The 25,135-nt window shown below is 41.9% G+C and overlaps 1 protein-coding gene across 1 annotated transcript in view; it reads right to left on the minus strand.

Moving 5' to 3' along the window:
* LOC133269126 (protein kinase C-binding protein NELL1-like) overlaps positions 1-25,135 on the minus strand; it is a gene marked incomplete at its 3' end in the record, with an annotated part of 178,911 nt that overhangs the window by 110,855 nt on the left and 42,921 nt on the right. The window contains exons 5-7 of the mRNA XM_061453083.1: positions 7,056-7,152; positions 477-549; positions 150-232 (exon numbers count right to left, since the gene is read on the minus strand). Coding sequence (XP_061309067.1) covers positions 150-232; positions 477-549; positions 7,056-7,152 — 253 coding nt within the window. The remainder of the gene's footprint in view (positions 1-149; positions 233-476; positions 550-7,055; positions 7,153-25,135) is intronic.

Consider the following 25,135-nt stretch of genomic DNA (forward strand, 5'->3'; position numbering starts at 1 on the left):
GTCCATTGCAGATATGGCTACTGGCAGAGGGAGGGAGAAGAAAGGCTCTACTATGAAAATGCATAATAGCTGCAAAAAGAATAAATCCTTTCATGTTGGTCTTGGCACAGAATGAAATGGGCAATCAACAAAGAAGCTCAGGTACCTACCTTTGCAGTCATTTTTGCCAGGAGTTCTTGCAAATCCATGATTCCTTGCACCAGACTTAAGAAATCGCTGCAGGTTGGGCATGCTCAATAAAATAAGAGTAAAAGGAAATGGAAAAGAAGAGAAGGAAAAACACAATAATCCATAAATAAACAACAGTAAATCAAACTTATCTGAACATAAAATGCAATCTGTTTACACAGAATATTTGCCTTCTGGAAGCCAGCACATGCAAAAATGACAAGCCTGAAACTGAAACTATTATTTTTTAAAACAAAGAAGGAATTTGTATGAAAAATCTGAAATAGAATAAAGAAATTGTTACTTACTGCGATTCAGATTGGGACACTGCATTATATAGCCATTAGGTATAAAGACGACTTTCACATCTTGAATAACACCCTTTGTAAAAGAAGAGAAAACTGGTAATACAGATTACAAGTATTCACCACCTAGATCTGTACAAGCTGTTGCACAAGTCATTTCTTAAATGGAAACAAAAAACCTGATCAATTCATTCTTCTCATGAGGAAAATAACTGAAGATGGACAAAATATAACAACTCCTCCCATTTTCCTGTGTGCTTGGATATTAATTTTCATAAAACACAGAAGTAATACTGCTTTGTCTTTTGCAATCAACAAACATAAGCTGCTTAAATATCTTAAAATGGGGTGAGACTGATAAGAAAGCAGGGAAATAATATGCATTATTTGAGCCTATGACACACTTCTCAAAAAGACAGAGGAAAACACAGCAATACTCCTCAGCCATTTAGGGAAACAAGACTGTGAAAATAAATATTGTGAAAAGATAAGGATGCAGTGCAAGGGGTAAGTAAGAGTCTACACTTCAGATGTTTTGTTTAGTTTAGCCTATTAGCTTTGTAGCTTAACAGGCAGCTCATGTAACCATGCCATCAGTTAGAATTAAATCCTTTCTCTAACCCAAGCAGATGGAAAGATGCCCTGCGCAGGGCTAGCAGAAATCAGGCCTCCAAGGTCAAAGCCAGCTACTGCAGGCTGTATGAGGCCTGAAACTGAACCAGGCAGGAGAGGAGGGAGGAATCAAGAAAATCAACAAGGTTGGAAAAGTCCAACCATTCCCCTAGCACTGCCAAGGCCACCAGTAAACCACATCACTGAGGGCCTCGTCTACATGATTTGTGAACACTTCCAGGGACGATGACTCCACCATTGCCGTGGGCAGCCTGTTCCAATGCCTGACCACCCTCTCTGTGAAAGAATTTTTCCTAATATCCAGTTTAAACCTCCGCTGGCATCGCTTGAGGCCATTTCCTCGTCCTACTTGTTACTTGGGAAAAGTGACCAACCCCCACCTCACTACAATCTCCTTTCAGGTAGTTGTACGAGCAGTAGGTTACCCCTGAGCCTTCTCTTCTGCAGACTAAACCCCCCCAGTTCCCTCAGCCATTCCTCATCACACTTGTGCTCCAGGCCCTTCACCAGCTCCATTGCCCTTTTCTGGACCTGCTCCAGCACCTCAATGTCTCTCTTGTAGTATGGGCCCCAGCACTGAACTCAGGATTCAAGGTGCAGCCTCATCAGTGCCCAGTACAGGGGGACAATCACTGCCCTGATCCCGCTGGCCACACTATTGCTGCTACAGGCCAGGATGCTGTTCGTTTCTTGGCTGCCTGGGCACAAGGTGAATCATGTCCAGCCCCACCAATCAGCACCACCAGGTCCTTTTCATTGAGCAGCTTTCAAGGAAGAACCCAAAAACAATACAGCTGCATCCTCTTTTGTCCCTGACTTGCAAGGATATTCCTGATGAAAGTAGCAGACACCAAGGGTTGCCCAGTGTCCCTACATACCTGGGTCCTGAAGAACCCTTGTCCTTCAAAATAGCCTTGAAAACGCTGAGGCTTGTGTTTGCTATGTTAAGTTCAGTACAAAGTTCTTGCTCCATCTCTGACTGTGCAACAGACTTAATCCACGTGATCCAGTAGCTTTAATAATGTCATGGTCACTAAGGGAGAGGAGCAAGGGAAAACAAGGGGCTTCCAGTGCTGCTACTTGCACTCGCCCTGACTATTAAATCAGGTGCTGTGACACAGCTCTATCTCTTCCCAGACACAGAAGAATTTCATTAATTTGAAAGGAAATTCATCATCATGGCAGTTATTAAATTAGTGCTTTGTATCTTCTAGTTTTCAGTTAAATTGCAATAGAGTGAATTTTGCACACTGAGGACATAGTCATTTGCACAAATCTCCATCCATAAATAAAATATAGGCTCATACAGCCCTTGAAGCCTGGCAAGTACAGTAACATTCAACACTGGCATGCTCACTTCCTGAAGGAGCAGAAGGTAATCAGTAACCACTCTTTCCTGCTTACTGTTTCATGATAAAGTACTATCTGAAAATATTAACAGACATAATCAGATCACATTGTCTTTCTTGCAGAAGTATATACATTTATTAACCTTTTCATCTACAAGAATAATGAAACCGTCATAATAATGAGAAGTAATACTGTCAGTGGCAATAGGACATCCTGAAAGCCATTTCTCGTCCTTTCTGCCAGCAGCCATCACCTAGAAATTCGAAGGCGAGACATACAAATATAGTTCCATGGTGAAGCCTCTCGAGTGAAAAGCTCAACCAAGAGTAAATGAGGTGACAAAGTTCACCAGACCCCATCACTCAGCTACAAGACATCATCCAGAAATAAATGCTTTCCTCAGCCTGATTTTTAACAGTGCCTGTTGAACCTCAAATATGTTTGTTGCCTTTGAGCCTCACCACTCAAATGTCTTTTAGACAGATTTGCATTTAAATACCACCTGAAGAGGAAACACAACTATTTTTTGTGCCTTAATTTCTGTCTACATGAAAGCATGTTACCATGGAAAAATATATGAACTTCAATTCACAATACAGATGCCTTCTAAGTCTATAAAACCTCTGAAACAGAATTAATACAATCAAATATAGAAGTGAGCCTTCAAAGAGCACAAATTCTGCTGATGCATTTTTCTAATAGCAAGACTTCATTATAAGCAAACACTTTATTACAGTCATAATTATCGTAACACATATGAACAAACTTAACTGTTCTTCCTTCAGCATTACGTCTGGGCTGCTGAGAGCTGTCTACGATCACAGCCAGGAAAATTAGGCATACGAATTTCCCCAGGGGAAGCCCAGGGCCCTGGTTCACTTTGGCACAGGGTGGAGTTCTTCAGTCCACATTCTATGAAGGATTCAAATCCATCAGGATTTGGCCTTGACAGGGAGATGTCAGTGGTCAAAATCTTCACATTTTTTCCCTTCCTGAGCAGACATCACCTTTATGTTATCATTAAAATATTTGGCCAATTACAACCAAAGCTGCAGCTCAGCATCAGGACTCACTAGCTTGAAGAGCCTTCATCTGTGCAGGTTACCAGCTAAAAGATTAAATTCAGGCCTGCAGCATTAAATATCAAGCCCATCCCATGAGGATGTAATGCAAAATCCCTGTTTATTGCACTTCTCATGTCCCTATTACAGACTCCTCCCACATCCTGTGGAAAGGCTCATATATTTCACGAGCCCTTCACTTCTGCATTTTCATTTCCTCCACTGGCTAAATGCTCTTTAAAATCTGCTTCTCCCACAGACATAATGCTGCCATACCGCTGTGCAAGCTGCATCGGCCAGGGCTGGTGAAAGGCTCTGTGTGGTGGCACCAGCAGATGTGCCCCAAACCCTGTCCCTAGGCAGTGCTACACCATCACCACCACATCAGCACTGTGCCCTCTGCACAGAGCAGCCTCGACAGCCGCCTCTGGCACTGCACATACCTCACCTCAGTCTGTACAACCCTGAGAGCAAAATGACTACAGGGGCCCAAGGACACATATGATGCGGTGCAGTCAGAATACGAACATACTTCTCCAGCACCTACTCTACAATCCCCAGCCACAACAGCAGGATCAATAGAGCCAGCTCTAGCAGGTATGAAAATAGCTGTCTTTGGGCATGAATCACCTGGTCAGCAAGGCATGAATAAGCTCATTGCTACAGCAGCTCTTAAGGGGGGAAGGCTCTCCCCAGGGATAACATGAATTCTGCAGATAATTCTCATCTGACAGCAGTCGGATCCATCTCAGAGTGAGGGTTCCCTGGATGTTTCCTATCACTCTATTCCTCAGTTGCACGTACTTTGGTTTCCTAATCTGATTATAAAACAAATCTTGGATTTAGGCTACACAAAGAAGTTAGTGTGTATTTTTCAAAGGAATTAATTAAGGAGATTCCCTTCAGAGCAAACAGACTGAAGCCTGCTCTGCGTTTGCTCCCACCACAGCTAAAACCATTCCACCTTGTCCAAACTCCTTAGTCATAGCAGGTAAATTACAACTAGTAAGAGATGCTAGTTGCAAGGGGCAAGACTCCAATCAATTCCCTTGGTTACAGCATGAAGCACTTCATCCCCAGCAAGGCCACAGGCAGAGCTGGGCTACTTGTGGAATAATCACTGCAAGGAAGGATGTGGAACAAAAGCATAAATAAGGAAAATGACAGCAAGTGGCCATAGTGATTTATGAATATCACATCCACTCCTTCCTCTGCTGATATACCAAGGAATTATGATTTAAAACAGGCGTGACACTATGGCCCAAAATGTGCTTTAAATTCATTCATTTATGGAGAGACACAACAATTAATTAACTAAAGTAAGAAAATCTTTGGAACAGCAAAGATAACCCTCACGAGCAGTATCCAGTGCTTTTTGTTACATACATTATCATGGCTCCAACACACAAGCAAAAATGCTAATTCTTCTTTAACACCCGTATTTCCTTTCAGATCTCTGTTTACATTAAGGAAAACAGCTCTAGTTTTTTATATGCTAAACCAGTGAAACAAATTGCCATGAGAAAGAAAGGGGGGTCCTGCTGAGCATGTAAATATATGGCAAGACATATGAAGTCCTGACAAACTGGCAAAATCCACAGTTTTTGCATTGAGTAACATGAAAAAAAAAAAAAAGGTAAGATTTCTGAAACTCTTAAGCAGGACTAAAAAAATACAACCAATTATATTTCTACCCTGAAAAAGCTGAAGTCAGTAGAATATTCAAGCATGAAGAAAGCAAAGTAAGGCATTTGTTGGCTTTCATTATGATCAATAAAAATTGTCAGCTCATTAGCATATCATTAGCTACCCCGCTGCTTCCAAAGTGTTAGCACATATAAATATTAATTTACAAACATGGACTATCCCAGAGTTGTAAGGCTCCGACTGCAGAAAGTAAGAATTTAAGATGGGCGAATCCAGTAGAACTTTTTTTTCCCTGTGGAGCTATAAACAGATGTTTGCCATCTGTGGGATTATGGGGAGCAGCTGAGGTAAAAAAACAACAGCTGTAGAATAAAATAATACTATGGATTTCACATTTCACTCACGGTGACAGCTCAGTTGCTGGAGGATGGAATGGGTTCCAGGTTCAGAGCAACTCTCAGACCCTCAGAAAGGCTAAAGGTTACCTTCAACCTCGGTTTCACCATTAAAACTGTTACTTGCTGTGTTATAAACAACTTCAGCATAAAATAACTCTCCCTACTGTTGAAATCTGGGGACTTCAAGGAGAGCTACTCAGACAAACAGCAACTTGGAAAATTGCCTCATGAACTGACAGCTCCAAAGGAAAACAGAGTGGGTGGTAAATCACCCTGGCAACAAATCCATGCCAGTACCAAGGCCAGGCAGATCGGCCATCGCTGCACTACAGACTCTCTCACTGAGCAAATGCTGGCACCGCGGCTTGGTACCCAAAATGGGAAGAAACATCAGAAACTTTTCTATAGCTTGGTCACAAATTAAAAGAACTAATTTTCAGGTGAAGGGGGTGTGTTATGTTGGTGGATTTTGTTGGCTCATTGGTTCAGCAATTCAGCCTCCACCAGAAAAGCATGGAGTGACTGAAAGAAAACATGTAAGACAGAGCTTTTCAAGATGGAGTTCATTTCTTTGTCCTTTGCATTTTGGAAATATATTGCCATTACCTGAATCCTCTTTTACAGCTGAAAAGTTCCTCCCCATACTGGCCTACTCAACAATGATTTGGGGAGCCTTGTAGATGGAAAAAGACAGGCTCTTCGGCTAGAAGCTAGGAGCAGCCCAAGTCCCACCAGCCAGCCAGCCTGCCAGCCAAGGCTGTCTGGAAGCAAGGGAAGTTCCCAAGGACAAAGAAGCTCATGAACAAAACTCAGTAACCCTCTATTCATCGTCCATCGAGAAACACAATGACACACTTTTAGTCCAGAAAAACAAAAAGAAAGACAGGAATGTACTCCAAGAACAAAAAAAAATCTACTGCTTTGCAGCAAGGCGAATGCATGCAATACAATAGCTGGCATCCGCCAAAGCTGGAAGGCTTGCAGGCCAGAAGACCTCTGTTCTAGAAGTCAATGCTGACAGGAGCAAACAAGCAAAGAGTCATCGGAGGCAAAGAGCAGAAGGGTGAGGGTATTCTGCATGAGAAACCAAGAAGAAAATGCCCTCCGAAAGTGATTAAATCCACCACTCTCTCAGCAGCAGAGCACAGCAAAGCTGTTGCTTCCTGAAGGTTTAAAGATGAAAGCCAAGAATAGACTCTGGCTCTGCCTGAGCAGTCTTGTTCCGTCCCAAGGAGTGACAAGACAGAGCACAACAGAGATGTGAAACCTCCAGGACGGAAACCAAACAAAACCCTCAAATACTGGGCATTGCATCAGTGACTATAATACTCTCTCCCTTCTCTTCAAGTGTTGGACCTTTCTCAAATCCCAAGTCCACAGTTTCTACTAAAATTCATACAAATCATATTTCAGGAGCCTAAGACAACTAAACAGAAACATCCTGTTGACTACTTATTAATTCCTTCTTCGTGTGCCATTTTCTATCTGCTTACCTTAAAGAAACCATGCTTCCTGTTTCTCTGTCCGAGCCATATACTGCTTTCTGGTGCCAAATTCGTTTCTGGGGGATCAATGATACGTTCATAAATCCTGTAGAGGAAACACATTGCCATTACTCCAATCCTCTTTTTCCTCTGAAGAGTTCCTAGTCACAATCAGTTAACAGTAAAAGATGGAAAGTAGTACCAAAACAGAAAAAATGTGGTGGGTTTGTTTTTTTGTTTTTTTTTTTAACACAGTATTTATCACTGACAGTTACAAAGTTATATTGCAACTTAAAAAGCAAAGAGGAAAAAAAAAAACAATAAACCTATCCATTCTGGAAATAAGCTGCAGTCACCTTTCTAAGATCCAACCAGAGAAACAACCCTTTGGGATTTTCAGATTGTTTAGGATTTGGAATAAACTTCACAAGGAACCTTTATTCCACCTCTCCTCCCACACCCTTTTTCTCTCTACATTTGCACCCAGACCTTTTGTTTTATGCACCTCTCCTGTTTGCTGCTATTACTGCTTTCACACAGCCTGGGTGCTCTAGTGTATTGCCACTACAGCACATCCAGCTTGCCGTCACCAGCACAGGTCTGCTACAGAATGAGACCTCTGCAGTCAAGAGCCACAGAGATGCTGAGAGGGGCTGGAGCAGCTCTGCTCTGGAGAGAGGCTGAGAGAGCTGGGCTGGTTCAGCCTGAAGAAGTGAAGGCTCTGGGAAGACCTTAGAGCAGCTTCCAGTGCCTAAAGGGGCTACAAGAAACCTGGAGAGGGGCTTTGGACAAGGACTGTAGGGACAGGACAAGGGGGAATGGCTTTAACCTGACAGAGGGGAGAGTGAGATGAGCTCTTAGGCAGAAGTTCTTCCCTGTGAGGGTGCTGAGGTGCTGGCACAGGTTGCCCAGAGAAGCTGTGGCTGCCCCATACCTGGCAGTGTTCAAGGCCAGCTTGGGTGGGGCTCGAGCAACCTGGTCTAGTGAATGTGTCCCTACCCACAACAGGGGGTTCCAAACCATTCTGTGATTCTATATGTTTGGTAATTAGCAATACAGAGGCATTTTCCTGGTTATTCCTCATGGTACTGGCAATAACAGCAATAACAATGACAAGTAACATGAGGTCCATAAGCAAACTCTGTGTACTGCATAAACTTGCAGATAAATGCAGCAGTCTACACACCAAGTTTCTAAAATGAATTAATGAAAAACTGCTGTAACAGCATTTTTAAATTCACAAATACAAGTATCTGGAGTTTTTAAAAAGTTTGCTTGGATTTTTTTATTTATTTTTAGGAAAGCTGTAATAAAGTTTCCATAATACCTTTTTCAGGAACTCAGACCACTACAACAGAGGTATAATCATATTAGAATACCAAAACTTCCAGACTAAAGTTACTTCCCATGAATTCTCATTTTGCCACGTAACACCAATGGGAACCATGAATTTACTGCTTCAGAACAAAAGCAGCATGCTTAGTAGGGATTACTGAAATACATTTCCACTGCTATCTAGCTCACAAGGAGTATGCATTGCTGTGCAGTCACACCAGCAGGACAGCCAATGGAAAAGACTGGGAATGTGTCAAGATCTGAGGCTTAGAGGGGTAAAATTATCTGTACGTTTAAAAGGGGTGAAATTATTTTTCTTCTTTCTTTAAAGCTATGGCTTTAAAACAAACACCGAAAATGAACACCACATTAAAATACAAGTCAACCAACACAACCCATTGCACAGTCATCTTCCCTTTTACACTCCAAGTGTTTCTAGCCCAAGCTCACCAAGTGTAATCGCTGAATTCCATGTTCTAAATTGCCAGATATATTGGGTTTGCATGGCAAGGTTTTGGTAAGGGGGAAACTACAGGGGTGGCCTCTGAAAGAAGCTGCCAGAAGCTTCCCCAGTGAGCAATGGAACCAATGCCAGCCAGCTCCAAGAGCTATCTGCAACTGTACAAAGCCAAACCCATCAGCAACAGTGCGAGGAGGAAAGAGCAGCAGAGACATGTGACGAACTGACCTTAACCCTCATTCCCTGTCCCCCAGCACTGCTGGAGGAAAGAAGCAAGGAATTTGGGAGTGAGGTTGAGCCTGGGAGGAAGGGAGGGTCTGGGGAAGGTGTTTGAAGGTTTGGGTTTGTTTCTCATTAGCCTACTCTGATTTGAATGGTAATAAATTAAACTGATTTCCTCAAGTTGAGTCTCTTTCGCTCATGGCAGTAACTGGTGAGTGATCTCTTCCTGTCCTTTTCTTGACCCATGAGCTTTTCATTCCGTTTTCTCTCCCCTGTCCAGTTGAGGAGGAGGAGAGACAGTGGTGGTGTCTAGCCAGGGTCAAATACACCACACCATGTTATTCTACAATTCATACATTTGCAAAGGCCTAGAAAAACTTCCCAGTGTTCAAGAACTTCAAGAAAGCCCTATAAAAGTGTTTATGTCAAAGGACAAAGTGTCAGATATTCCAGCCATTTCTGCTTATTCAGAAAAGAAGGAAACCATTTGTCAAAACCAAATGGAAGCAATGTAAAAAGCTAGAAGCAAACTTACTATTTCCTTAAAAAAAACAAACAAACAAAAAAAAAAAAAAAAAAAAAAAACACACCACAACAGAAAAGCCAAGAACAAAACAGTTACATGAAAATTCCAGCTTGAGAGAGAGTACAGGAGTCCAAAGGTGTCGTCTAGACTCATGATCTTATTGCTTAAGTTAATTAGAATCATCATCAGCCATAGTTCATCACATTTTATCACGATACATTCAAAGCTATGGGAAATTTCTGCTTCTGCTAGTTAATCACTTCTTACTATGTCTAAAATTACCATGCTGAGCTGCTTTACCTGTTCACACAACAAAACAAGACCACATTCTTTTAAACCATGCTTTGAGAATTAGAAGAATTTTGCATGCACCATCTCTATTAATGTTGTAAAGCTGAAATAGACCCTCACAGCCATACCTTATGCAGAATTGAAGATCTACTCAAATGCAAAATTGCTGCAAAATGCTGAATGAGGAACAAAGAACTGACATTCTTCATGAGAAAACCACTCATGGAATTGCACTCTCATACTAGGAATTTCTCTGTGGATGTATAGCGCATCTTTAGCCATGACTTACCTTAATAATGCTCTCACCAGAAAATTTCTCATCTCGTAAAAAGACTCGTCAATATTCCATGAACTCTATTTCTGCTAACAGATAAAATCCCAATGCTGACCAGCTTCGACAACATGAGTTATTGAGGAATATTTGATTTTTATTCACCTGGCCTCATTACAGTTTGTAAAGGAACTCTACAATATCTGTCTGCAATTATGTAGTAAAAGACCCAAATCCTAACTGAGATTACTATATGGCAGTTCAACAACAGCAAGGAAGGAAAACACATCAGAGACAGGCCAAAGTGGTTTATCCTGCCCTTTCTGAGGATTTAACAAAGACTTTCAAGCTATATGAAAAAGGCTGTGGCAACCTTCCTCCCAGATTCTCTGCAGAAAGTGCCATTCATAACACACGAGCTCCCCATATTCCTCTACTGTTCTACTGTAATTCATTTTCTGAAGCAGGGATTTATGTTAAATTAAGGGATTAATTAAAGGTTGGTTTGTGCCTTATTCTGTATGTTTCTAAGAGACTTGTTGGTCTTCTTCTCCATAGATCTGCCCATGGAGTAAGAGGCTTAGGATTCAAGAGAAGGCATGAGATGTATATCAATCCTCACTTGTTTTCCAAGGGAAAAAGATGTTTGAGTTGACACTATTTGGTTAGTGAACAATGAGAGCTTACTTTGTTACTTTATACTGTTAAACATCAGCAGAAAAGCCCCAGCAAACATACACAACAGCTTATCTCTATAGTCTTGGGAAACGAAAGGGTCAAAAAGCACATCTGAATTTGTAACAGTCAAAAAGGAAAGAAAAATGAATCACAAGGACCATGGTTCACCATGCACCGCTTCTCTAATGACGAAAAAGTAAAAATAAATAAATAAATACATAAATAAATACAAACCAGATCCTTGCATCTCCTGACATAATGGGAGAGTGACACAAAAAATCCAAGGGACTTTTCCAGCAAAGACTGGAGCTGCCAGACAATGGGAAAACAGCTACACAAAATAAAACTGGAACTACATGGAAGAAGCTTCTGAACTAATCTGAGCAAAGAGACATGACAGCATTACTAACTCTCAATTAGAGCCTGAGAGTTAAGCAATTTTTAAATTTAAATTTAATAAATTTGAAATAGAATTTAATATTTAACAAAGATGAAAACAAGCACTTTCAAGTATCAGCGAGCAGAGCTTCGCCATGACAGGCATTGCCTGCTGGTGGCCAGCAGAGATGACTGGTGTGCAGCTGGAGTAAAGCAGGAACTGGCCACGGCTCCTGGTCAAAGGTTCATGTCTGAAGTCACTAGAACATCAGAAACCCTGCAGCATTCCTACAGCAGGTTTCTGAGAAGGAGAGACTTCACATATATTGAAGACACCACATTCATACAACATGGTTAAGGTGGCACTTGCTACCTCAGTAGTTGAGAATAGGTTTCACCCAGACATCAGGGTTACCTGCAGATGTGAGCCATATACAAGGCTACCAAGTATTACTGATCACTGAGGTGACTATTCAGGGGTTTCCCTCACCTAGAAAAACCCACAAAGCACAAACATTTTATAATATATCTCAAAGGGTAACGAGAAAAGTTTCTACTTACAGGTGAAACTTTCTTACAACTCTTGCTTGTGAAGCGAGAAAAAAACTTGCTCTGCTCCACTTCCTCTGCCGGTTTTCTTTTGTAAGAAAAGGGGTGGTTTTCAGGCTGAAAAACTACTGTTGCTGAGCAGATACAAAAGGATCCTTCTTTTTTAGCAGCTACATTAAGCTCCCACATCAATTCTCATTCCTTTGCTCGATTTTTCTGGCCTGAGATGTGTCACTTTATATGGCTTTATTCATGCTTGGCCAATACTTTGTATTTGCCATATAAATAGTTAAATTACATCTACTATACTTCCAGGTTATGAAGTGCTGGTCTAGAGCTCCTTGGAGACCAGTTTCCAACACATTTGGCTTTGGTACCCACACAGGGAAATGCACAGTACACTTCACAAGAACAGGAATGCTTAGAAAGAGGGCTCTGGGGAACTGCAGTCTCTAAAACCACTGCAGACTGAACAGCTCCTCCAGTATGAGAAGGCCCAGGGCTCCAGGTTAATGGAAGCTCTACTCCAAGCTTCAGACTTTCAGATTTATGTTTACTGCATGCAGTTTCCAAGAGAAAGCTTGATTCACCCCTACTTTATGCCAACATGTTTCAAAGAAGTTAAACCATAAACCTGGAGTAATACAGCTATGAGCCTTCTTTCTTGAACCGTTCATGCTCAGAATACATTCACTAACCACCCTTCCATTTAGCTACACGTAGGAAGAAAAATACCTTTTAATTGACATGATCCTTGTGCTTTGTATCTGCACCTTATCTACACACTTGGATTTATTAAGCATTCTTATGCAAGCCTCAGAAACACTTTTTTTCAAGGATGCATTCCAAACAGGTATCTGTGGCATAATGAACACAACGTACAGAAACAGAAAATCTATAAAATGATCAGTGGATTCTTGAAAGGAAGCCCATCTAAAGCATCTGCATGAAAATACACATACACGCACATTTCTCTGCACAGGAGAAGAACCTCTAGAAATCAAGCTCTGCTGGACAAGTTTCCTTCTGTACATTCAATCCAAAATTATTTTGATCATCTTTATAATTTCTGGTAAAATGGAGAAATATCCTCATTTTAAATGTGTGCAAACTGAAGCACAGAAAAACAAACTGATCAACCAAGATGACAAGACAGTCAGGGAGAGACAGTGCTCACGATCTAAGCCATCAGACTGGGCACAACTGGGTCTTAACTGTCTCAGGCACTGGGCCATGTGACCTCTGGAAAAAAAAGTGACCTGAAATTGTCTCTTGCAGTGAAGATTTCTTATACACAACTTCAACAAGCTGAAGTTGACACTTGGAGAGTATTTCCACTTTTGTGGAGGTGCAGCTCTACTTCATACACACACATCTGCCATGCCAGAAGCATTTTGGAAAGAGCTGAAATATTTAGCAGAACATGAAAATAAACTTTGTGCCTGGTCGCATTAGAATACATTAGCCAATATGGAGTGATGAGGAGAAGTAACTATCTAAAAATCTGAATAGACTCCAACAGTTAGTACAAAGCAACGCACCAACAGTTAGTACAAACGCAAAATTTTTAGGTCTAAAATATGACTAGATCACTAAAATCTGCCTTCTTAAACGGGCTAGACAGGAACCAGAGAGATTTATTTCATTAGCAGTACAATTAAGAAATAAATAGCTGCAGCCTAAATATTCATGTGGCTAAGGCATGGCATGAACCTCGTTTCTCAGTCCCTGGTCTCTATTAACCCAAAACCAAGCTTTTTTGTTCCTGATCAGGCCGGCACTCATCCCACTGAAGCTATAAATTTCCACATAGCCACAAGGTGTTGAATTCATCACACCCAATTTTAGATGTCTCCAAAGCTGACACCTACAGTGGAGCTGATCCTCTAGTCTCACTTTTTTCATGAAGAGACATCAGTGTTTCTAGGGTGTGATTCATCTTCCAGTAAATGAATCACTCTCTGAAGGCCCCACAATGACTGCACAGGAGCCCTTACTAACACCAGGGTGAATCATCAAAACATGTTTTTGCAGTTCAAAACCTGATCATTCTCTTGCAACCATTCAATCCATCTGGATCCTCAGATCCTTTAAATAAACTGAAGGGTGTGGAAAAGTCACACAAAATAACGTGCTGTTCTCAGCAATGTCTTCCAAACAGCACTCAACTTCTGTAATGGAATGTCAGAGGAGAGAGGAAGGTTCCCCCATATTTTGCATCAGTCTTTCTCTTAACATCCTTGCTGGCGACATGGCCAGTGGGATTGAGCACCCTCACCAAGCTGTGTGGTATGGTCAACACACTGAAGGGAAGAGGTGTTCAAGGCGAGGTTGGATGGGAGTCAAAGCAATCTGGTTTAGTGGAAGGCGTCCCTGCCAGTGGCAGGGAGTTGGAACTGTATGAGCTTTACTGTCCTTTCCAACCCAAACCAGTCTGTGATTCTATGAAACAGTGAATGTCAGGCCTCCTAATAGAGTCTATTATACAAAAATCACCAGCTGCTTCAAAAAATGTGTCCAACATGTTTTCTCAATCCCAACTGCTTAAAGAAACTGATGATTAGATAGTCTCTCACTTTAAGACAGGACACTAGCATTTGTCTTTATGTCTATCCTTCCAAAGGGAATAAAAACTGATTTTAAAAAGAAATAAGACATCTTTACATATTTCTCTTTCAATCCATTTTCTCTACATTTCCCAATGAAAATGTGTCAATACCAATGCGATGGGATTTTCTCAATAGTGTTTACAGATAGAATGCATTATTTGACACACAATCACGTCTGGAGCAACTTGAACTGAATTATTCATTCAGTTTCCAGTGTCCTGTTTCAGAAAAATCATCTTCCTGAGGGAAAGTTTGATTTTTCGTTCCATCTCCTCTGTCCTAGTCTAGGACTTCACAATCACACAACAGAGGAAAACAATTTAGATTAAAATCTCAGGGTTTGAGGGACACCTTTGGTTATTAAATTTTGAATATGTAACAATAACTGCCAAGTATTTAATCAAAAGTTATTGTTCAGCTCCAGGTGTCCAATAATAGTATATGTTGGGTAAAAGACTCACGAGGGCATGATCAGGTTTTAAGTTCTTTTCAAATTCTGTCACCCAAATGATTTCATTAATTTTCCTGTATAATCACAGAGGTAAGGTTAATGTGATCTACTTTTCAGTTTTATTATTCCAACTACAAATTATATTTAAAAATAAAAATGTATCTAAATAAAACTCTGTCAGCCATCTCTCATTCCTTCATTCAAGAGAAAGGCAAATCAACTTTCAAGCCTTCTAACTAACAGGAAGAAATGAAACAAATGAAAGTAAAGAGGTGAATGTTTCACTGAATTTTAGCAGTATTTCTTGGGCATGAAACTAAACCGAATCATTGTTATTGATTCAAGTAAAGGACTGGACACGCTATATGACATGACATTGGCCACATGAAGTTCAGAAATGCATCTTTTGCAGAGTACTACCCTTGTATGGCATCTTTCATCTGGAGACACTGAAGTGAATTCAAACACCTTTACAAACAAGGTCAATATTATTCACTTCCTTTTGCAAATGACAAAACAGATACAACTGGTTTCTGGTAACAGCCCTAAGAGTATCTAAGCCCCACACTAACAGCCCATCTAAAAGGCTGCAGTGTTTACCCATCCATGTAACAAACACTCCTGAAAGTGCAAGAAACCCAGAAAATCGATTTCAGACAGAAGTAGAAATTTGGGCATTTGCCTTGGATTTTCAAGGTTGTAAGACAACAAATTATGACCAACTACAAGCTCAACTGGATCTTAAATGTACCCAGACCATTATCCACGTGCCAGAGAATAAAACATGAAGCAGTAGGTTTATTTACGATGCACACAAGTATCCACAACAGACAAAGAGACAAACCGACATATGAATGACAATACTAAACCCACAAGATCACTAAAAGACACCCTTTAACTTCAGCAAGCTTTGAATCAGGTTTTAAGTAAGAACACTGAATAAAGTAAATTATTAACAAGAAACATATAAACACAGCATACTAATTTCTTACCATACTAAGCATCATACCAAAAGCCCATCTCAGATGAACAAAATGTTCAGAGCATATCCCAGATGCCAAAAACCAGTAAACCAATTAAACCAAGCAATTAAAAACAGATTCTAGAAATAAGAGAGGAAAATTAATTTGGTGGGTTCTTCCAAGGCATAAAAAGAAGGAAAGCTCTTCTCCCACAGATTAAACAAGAAGCCCTTACAGCAGGATGGATATGAGATTAAAAAACTATATTAAAGTATCTATGAAACACGTAGTAAACAAAGAAGCCAATCTAATGTCAGAAAGCAAGAGGGTAAAACTGTGCATCATAATGGCACAAAGCAGCACTGGCAGTTCTGGTCTTGCATCAAAATTAACCCCAACATAAAATTCTACCAGAACAAAAAGGTAAAACCATGGTTACATGGCTCATGTCATCTCCATTTTGTCATGGGGAGTGGGGAAATAACTAAGATTATTGCTGGTGTTTGTCATGAGATGTTTGTTGAGTGAGAACTGGCAGCACTGAAACTTGGCTTCTATTACATCTTCTTGCATCATGCAGGGATCTGGCGATCCCTGGCCCAACGTCTGTGTCGTGGTTTAAACCCAGTCAGGTAACTCGTTCACTCACTCCCCCCCTTCTTTCCCTCCCCCTGCTCCCGGAGGGACGGAGAGGAGAATTGAAAAGAATGCAACTCCCACGGGTTGAGATAAGAACAGTTTAGTAACTAAGGTATAACACAAATCACTACTGCTACCACCAATGATAATAATGATAAAGGAAATAACAAGGGAAGAGAATACAAGACCTCAGCACCAGCAGACCGATAACTTGCCCCCCCTCAGCCCGACCAAGCACCAACCGATACCTCCTCCAACCCTGCAGTCTCCCAGCCCTTCCGGGTAACTCCCAGTTACATCCTGGGCATGACGTGCTGTGGTATGGAATACCTCTTTGGTCAGTTTGGGTCAGGTGTCCTGTCTCTGCTTCCTCCTGGTTTCCCCTCCCCCCTGGCAGAGCATGAGGCTCACAAAGTCCTTGGCCAAACCAAAACATCTCTATCAGCTCTGTTCCCGAGCCGAAAGTCAAAACACTGCACTGCACCAGCTACCAAGGAGGAGAAACATGACTGCTACTGCTGAACCCAGGACAGTCTGTAGCATGTGGGTCTTCCCAACTGGCCATTACAGCAGAACCTGAAGCACAGTAAGCTTACAGCTTAGAAACCGTCCTTCACAAAAGATATGCAGCTTTCCTCTTTTCTGCCTCACACTGATCTCAGCCCCTGATCTTTAACTAGCACAGTAAGACAAGGTGCTGCAAGAAGAATAAGGCTTTCGATTCCAACTCCTTTCTGCACTGCTACAAAAACTACATTTAAAAGAAGCCATGAACAAGCAAGCTTTCCACTAAAGAGTTTCTTTCCCCCCTCCAAATAAAATCATCTGCTGAGAAGTTAATTGCTTCACAGTGTATCTTGTCACAGGATCATCTCATCGAGAGGTTCATGTCATCATTAAATGATTCCTGTAGAATCATAAAATCATCTCATCCATATTCCAGAGCCAATTTCTTTTCATGACTGAAGGTAACTGCAGGCTGAGGATCACAGCCTTTGCTTGTTCACACCCCACCTTTGCTGCCCCGGTCCTGCCAGAGCCCTCCCATGAGTGCTATCTCACACTGTGCAAGCCTCTCCCTGCAGCCACCGCTCCTTCCCATTAGCCACTCTATCTGTGACCCCATAGAGGGCCGCCTTATTCCCGTGTTCCTCAGTTCTTGCCACAGATTCCTCAGATAACCCACAGCTCCCTTTTCCTTGGGTATTTTTCAACTGCCCGTTTTAGCCTTCATGGTTTGAAAGACAATGTTGCACTCTCACCATAATAAGTAATTGGCCATGACTGAGGAGGTGTATGAAACATACAGCAAACATTGAACAAGCCACTATGTTGGTGCTAAAAACAAATTCTGATGGAAACTGCTAGGCAGGCAGACAGAAAAGCACTCTCCAGGGACAGCACTCTGGTTTGGAGCCCATTTCTCCCAGCATCTGAGAGGAGGTGAAAGTGTGGCTCACCTGAAGTCAAGGAGAGTTTCCACTGCAATGAGACTTCACTGGGGCCAGGATATGGATGCTGAACGGCACAACTTGCAGTTGAGTTTAAGGTAAGTGGTTGGCATGACACAAAAGGATTCAGCGAGGGCTGGGGAAGCCCTTCTAGTTGCATTAATTGTCATGGGGCTAGTGAGTTGCTTTCACTTTTCATTCCTGCTGAAGGCAATGCCACTAAAATTGCAGCCCAATTAAGTAATGCAGCTTCTGCCGATTCTTTGATTACTGACTAGTCTCAGATACGAAAACAACTTCTAGGACTGGAAGTAGCATGTTACCTTAGTCCTAAAGCTGAGGATGTAACGATCATCTTTTACCCCACTGCTCCTTCAATGTGTCATTACTTTGGTAATACAGATCACAGCAGTGTTCTTATGTTATTAAAATATTTGAACTAGAAGCAGTGGCTAATATCTTAATTTTTTTTTTCCTAAAATACAAAAAACACCACCAAAACCACGAGACGCCCCACCTAGCTCACTCAGCACTTACTGAATAGTAATGGCGTACTTCCTCAACTCCCAGCAACACCTCACCTTCTGAAGCACAAGGCTGGGCTGCCTTTGCCACTCTATCAGCACATTTGCAAAGCAGCTCTCACTCACGGCACAGAACCAGAAACTCAGCTGTCACCACACTCAGTACAGAGCTCACTTGTCCCTCCCTACATGCTGCAGGACCATCCAAATGTCCCAGAGGGTCTGGACAGAGCTCTTCCACAAGCAGGAAAGTCTGTAAACATGCCAAGTGGCTTTGCACAACACGTGAAGTGTGAGAGGACACCTCCACTGCTGCAGTAAGATGCCTGCCAGAGCCACGGCAGCACCACTCATGGTGTTCCCAAGCCTGGACATCTTCTACCCCTGAGCACCCTATATGCTCCAAAGTCCCAACACCCCAGGAACAAATGTGACTGCCCCTGGTACTACCATCTGCCCTTAAGAGTGTTGTCAGGCTACTCATCCAAGTGGTGCCATAATGAGAACTATCATGTTTGCGCAGTAATAAATGCAGTCATGCACCTCCACCTCCCTGCAGTCAACTGGAAGGTTTTGACAAGGCTGGCTTCCTAAAAAGAATTACCTTTCAGGAATTACTGCTATTGTAAGTAGTCACAGAAAATAAAGAGAATTCCCAAGTACTAAATGCCTTCATAAAGCTCTGGGCTGGTTTCACAGACTTGAGCAGTCTCAGTTGCCCTCTCACACCCCACATCACTCAGGACATTTCAGATAATTGGGAAAGACTCTGTGTTATTTGCTATACGGAGGCTCAGATCTCAAGTCAGCTTCTGAATACTTCAGAGGGGTTCTACTCTGCTCTTTGACAAAGGGACAATGCATTTATAAAAGTATTTAACTAAAATTACACTACCATTTCTCAATTCAGCTCCTGTATTACCCTATGTTCCAGTTCTAAGCTCCAGTTAGCTAACCACTTCAAACAGGAGAGTTCACTTCTGGGTTGGATCTCAGTTAATCTGCCTGGCTGCAGCAAGATAATTATTTTATAATCCAAAAAGAACAAAACTCAAAACATTTGCTCTCTCTGGTGGGTTCTCAAATTCTTGTGCTCGTCCTTCTGCCTAACTGACCCCATCAGCGCTCCAGCAAATGAAAATAGAACGAAACAACAGATTTTCCCTGGAAAACATTCACAGAAACAAACAGCTGGATACATTTCAAACTATGCAGGGTAAATGTTCAGAGACTGCTCTCATAAGTAATCACCCCAATTTAAGTGTTTATTACTTTGACATTGAAAAAACCTGTAAGTAATTCTACATATATATTGGGCCACTGTAAAATATACCTGAGAATGGGATAATACAGCTCTTCACACACTTTAGGAAATGACTAAATCATTTGAGGCTTGCCAGTCTTCATTTCAGATTATTTCCCCTGCCATTATCCGTCCTCTCTCTCCAACACACCCATGGCACACAAACACAATGAATGGGAGATGCCAGTGGTGAAGCAGAACGTATTTTTGCTGCCCTGCTCAAGTCATCAACCTGTCTGTCGATGTTTTCAATTCCCCAGAAAGCCCTGCAAGTCCAGTGCTGAATCAGAGAAAAAGAAAAACCACTGTTAAGTCTATATTCAGCAGTAGCTGCAGCTACCAAACTCTGTTCCACAGGTCCCTAAAACTCTGGGGCTGCCACAAGCTCCTGCCTTAGCTCAAGCTCTGGAGGTTAACTTCTACTCTTCAGTACCTGACTCCTGCAGGTCCCGGATCGACTCCTTAAAGAAACCCGAAGCAGACACCCAGCTCCACAATGAGCAGGAGTTACATGAGGCCTCTACATGAGGAGTTACATGCGCTGCAGCACAGCACCCAGGGACCTGCACAAGTGGTTGCTGCCTTCCAGGGGTAGTCAAAGGATGCAGAACAGGCAGGCAGAGATAAAGACTACTCTCAGTTGTGTTCAATAGTGCTTTTCCAGCACTTTCATAAATACTCATAGCCTTCTCCCAGTCCTATCCATATAGTATGAAAAAAAAAAAAAAAAAGGTTCAGCTGATTTTTCCAGGATGAAACCAATCAATTTTCATCATAATGAGGGACTGGATTAAGACATATCATCACTCAGTCTTTGGTCACACCCATATTACCATTACACTGATGCATTACCCAGTCAAGGAAACATCTCAGCTATTAAAAAGTTCTTTAAAAATTAATCTTTTCTCACATAATGCTGAATACATCTTGAACACTTCCTTGCAGATTAACTGCAGTAACTGCAATGACACAGGCATGACAGCAGCTGATGTGACATGCCACTGGAGATCTCTCTTATGCTAAAGAGTTTACAGCCTCTCTCAAACAAAAGGTACAGTCAGTACGTGGAAATTAACTTCCAACCCACAAGACCACAGACCTGAAGTTAGGTGCACCTATAATGCACAATTACAGCACCCTATTCAAGTAACCATTTTTCTGACAGCTTCTCTTACAGCTAGAAGAGCACAGAAGCAATCTGGGTCACAAAATCACATTCACATGTTGAGACTAAACTGTCTCCAGAGAAAGGGTTTTACAGTAAGTAAAATAAATCTCTCTTGTAAATACATCCTTTAACCTTTGTTAAACTTATTACATTTTAATTAAAGTCATAGGACTTTGTTTAGATAAATTGAAAACCTCAGGTTGGCAGCCAGAATACCTTATTTATAACAACTCAGAGGTCTTGGAGTCCCATATTTGAATTCTATTGCTTTAATTTATTTTTCCAATTAAAAACGTCTCCCTGTTTATGCATTTTTTATTCCCTAATATGCTGTTCTATCAGGAGAAACATAAAAGACAGCACAGTTTTTCAATTGGAGACTACTTTCTAGCCTGCTCCAGTTTTACAATCTCTTACGCTCATACCAAGCCCCTCCATCAAACAACTGAAAGTATCCATCAGAACCACAGCCTGGATTCCCCATTAAGGGCACTCCAGCACGTATTTTCACTGGAAAGGATTCCTTTTCATAGCAAAATGCCTTTCTCTGTTTTGCACCTGCAGAGTTCAGGTAAAGGAATACTGATACTGTCTGAAGAAGAGAGGAGCTCTGCAGCAATATGGCTGATGAGAATGAAAAAAATTGATGAGAAGCTCCCCATGACCTGGCAGCATACTCTTTAGCCCAAAACCCTACTGTGTGCTGGGCTGCATCCCCAGAGCATGAGCTCTGGGGTCAAGGGAGGGGATTCTACCCCTCTGCTGCAATCTGGGACAGTCCTGCATCCAGCTCTGGGGCAACAACACAAGAGCGACATGGAGCTGTTGGAGCAAGTCCAGAGGAGGCCATGGAGATGCTGTGAGGGCTGGAGCAGCTCTGCTCTGGAGACAGGCTGAGAGAGCTGGGCTTGTTCTGCCTGGGCTCTGGGGAGACCTTATAGGAGCTCCCAGTGCCTACAGCGGCTATAAGAAACCTGGAGAAGGGCTTTGGGCAAGGACTGGAACAAGGGAGAATGGCTTTAACCTGACAGAGGACAGACTGAGATGAGATCTTAGGCTGAAGCTCTTCCCTGTGAGGGTGGTGAGGCGCTGGCACAGGTTGCCCAGAGAAGCTGTGGCTGCCCCATCCCTGGCAGTGTTCAAGGCCAGCTTGGACAAGGCTTGGAGCAACCTGGTCTAGTGGAAGGTGTCCCTGCCCACGGCAAGCACTTGGAACTGGATGAGCTTTAAGGTCCCTTCCAACCGAAACCAGTCTGGAATTCTATGACAGACTTCTGGGGCTGTCAATCTCCTGACAAAGCAGATAAAAACAGCAGGATCATTTACATCTGCTCCACCTCAGAGCTCAAATCTGGGAAGGCACATGGCAGACTTTATTTCATCATATTAACCCTTTAATGCCATAGGTTAGGGACACTCTGGACAATGACATGGTTGCTCCAGCTAAACTGAACAGACTCCAGAAAGCTCCAACAACCCCCTTTTCCTTAGAGTAGGGAAGCGCAGGTCATACAAACAGTATCTTGAAACAAGGTTTGTTCACCACTACTGGACTCAGCATTGGAGATACAACGAATTAAGAGCATTGTATTTAATTCCCATGTCACTTTCAGCTCAGGTTTTACTTGTACATCGATAATCAATGCAGCCTTTTCCTTTCTTATTTCAGCTGTCCAGGATGCATCATGGCCAGAGGTTACTGCCCAGGCCCAGCACAAAGGCTCTCTGAGTCAGTGAGAGGAGTCCAGTGACACTCAGCAGGTTTTTAGTCTGGACTCTCAGTTATCTTCCTGTGTCAGCAGCTCCGGGCTCTAGCATCAAACTCAGCTACAGTTCCCACTCCTTGGTCTTGAAGGAGCACCGAAAGGAGCAAGTAAGATGCAGCAGGAGCTGATTTCAAAAGGCCACATACTTGAGCAAATACAGCTCCTGTGGTACGTCTGCTCCCCCACTATATTACAGCTCATTAGAATAGAGGCAATTAAACTGCTTTAAAAATGACTCTTAAAAGCACTAAAGGCTTTTTACTAGTTCTCAAGTACTTTTCCCAAATCTATCCATGTCTGAAAAACAAAGTCAACTTTGAATTGAATCCAACAGACAATCAAGTGCCAAATGTCAAAGCAATTTTACTAATCAGAGTAATACGGCTGATAAGGCTGGAAAAATAAAAGTAGGTTTGACTATCTGTTTACAAATTCAAAGATTCATCTTCCATGCTTTCTGACCTACTGCAGGTTTCAGAGGCCAGAGACCAGCTTTGGGTATCAGTACAAATCCTGCAGCAAAGTTAGGCTGCGGCTGGATACTTTTCCCGATGCAAACACCTTCCATAACTCTCAGATATATGTTAACTTTAATAACACTGCATTCACAAACAACTCACAACAGCCTTCCAAATGCCTAACCTATTACCATAGCCCTAAACAAAAAGGAGCAATGCCTTTATACAAATTCCTGCATTTCTCTAAGGAAACAGTGTTACAAGCCCCTTAAAGAAAACCAGGAAGAATCCAAGGGATTAATTTTGCTGATTCCTTTTTCTCTCTTTTTGCTTTGTTTTCATTTTTACAGGGAAAGAACAGTAAGTAAAAAGAACAAAACTTCTTGAACTCAGTAGGTACATTTCAAGATAAATTCTTGTTCTGGCGACACTCAGTCCCTACAGGAGATGGGAGAGGTCTATCTACTAACTGCAGTCCTATTCCCTCCCCCTGCAACTTACTTGTTCCATTAAGTCTGCCCAAGTGTCACTTCCCATGAGGCACCTGAACTCTGCTGGGAACCACTGACACTACACCAGCCTGAAACGGTGACATTTATAGGTAAACTCTGCAGGCCCCAACACCTCATTCTGTGCATACCATCAGCTGCACCTTTCCTCACACTATCATGAAGAAGGCTCAGAATTTTCAGAGGTGCCCAGAAGTACCTCTTACTGGCTTGCTCTTCTAGTTTCACATCTTTGACATTTACTGTAGTATGATTGGGAAATTCTTGTCCAAAGATGAACAAGATGTTGACTCCTCTTCCAAGTGCAAAGATGTAGGGGACTGAGATATAATGAAGGAATCTATAATACCAACATCCACAAAATTCTCTGATTAACTGAATAGAGATGCTGCAGTCAAGTGAGGAACGTAAAGACCTCCTTTTCTTCTTTTTTTTCCTCACTAAAACTTCTACTATGATCTGCCTTCAAGTCATGCTTTCAGACTCATCCCCATTACCTTTCACAGGAGTTGTCACAAAATATCCCAAATACACAGCCAAACAGAGGCATTAATGTGTTGATTTATGTTGGGAGCAGACTGAAAAAACACGCTTAGATGGATCAGCCGTGTTTAAGTCCACCTGACAGAGCTATCTATACACATTTATCACCTCCTATGACAGCACAGCTCATTCCATTACTGCATTTATCTATTGCTGCCTGTTGCTGTAAAGAAAATGAGGTCCCAACCATGACTCTATGCAGCAATCCTGTCCCTGCATAGACCTCTGCACCAGTCAGATGGTTTGTGTTGTCTTCCTTCCACGCTCTGTGCAGCCAGCAAAACAATCTGCTAAAAAGGGGCATCCTAAACACATTATGAAGAACCTGCACCAAACCCCAGTCAATAAGCAAATAAAAAAGGATACAGTTGCAAGTCAAGGAACAATATAACAGGTACACAAATAATGGTAAGAGAAATAAATCAGAAAGCTGAAATGAAGATGATCTTGACAAATTGTAGATTTTGTGCCTCAATGAAATTAAAATTGCTCCAAGCATTTAATTGCTTGTAGGGCCCAAGTCAAAGGATTCAGTAAGAACCTTCCTTCACATTAGATTGTTACTGTCAGTAGTTAATACAGTTGCAAAAAATGGTTGTAACCTTCTCCTCAAAACACTAGCTCAGAATTACTTTAGTCCAAATTTTAACTCCTTCAAATGTTCCGGTAACCTCATTCTCCTGTAATACTCTTACACCTTTACTCTGCCTGCAAGAAAATGAAACTTGAGAAAAAATAACTGCTACCAGCACCCTACCCATTAAGTGCCACAATTCCAAAAGGCATCTGCTAATCCTCTCACTGAACACAAAGGGTATTTTTTATACTAATTTGGTTTAAGACAACACAAAAGTAATGGCTCATCTTCCTCATTCCTAACGACTGTTTTGACGGTCCCAATTTCAGGTTGACTTCCCTCCTCAACTACAAAGTCAGCAAAAGCCCAAATCTTCAGTAAATTGTGAGATCAAGTCCCAAGGCAAGAGAGATCCTAGG

Source organism: Pezoporus flaviventris, unplaced genomic scaffold (genome assembly GCF_033815535.1).
Source record: "Pezoporus flaviventris isolate CSIRO_AGI_PZ_B2104156 unplaced genomic scaffold, CSIRO_AGI_Pfla_v1 ptg000014l, whole genome shotgun sequence".
Classification (NCBI taxonomy): Eukaryota; Metazoa; Chordata; class Aves; order Psittaciformes; family Psittacidae; genus Pezoporus; species Pezoporus flaviventris.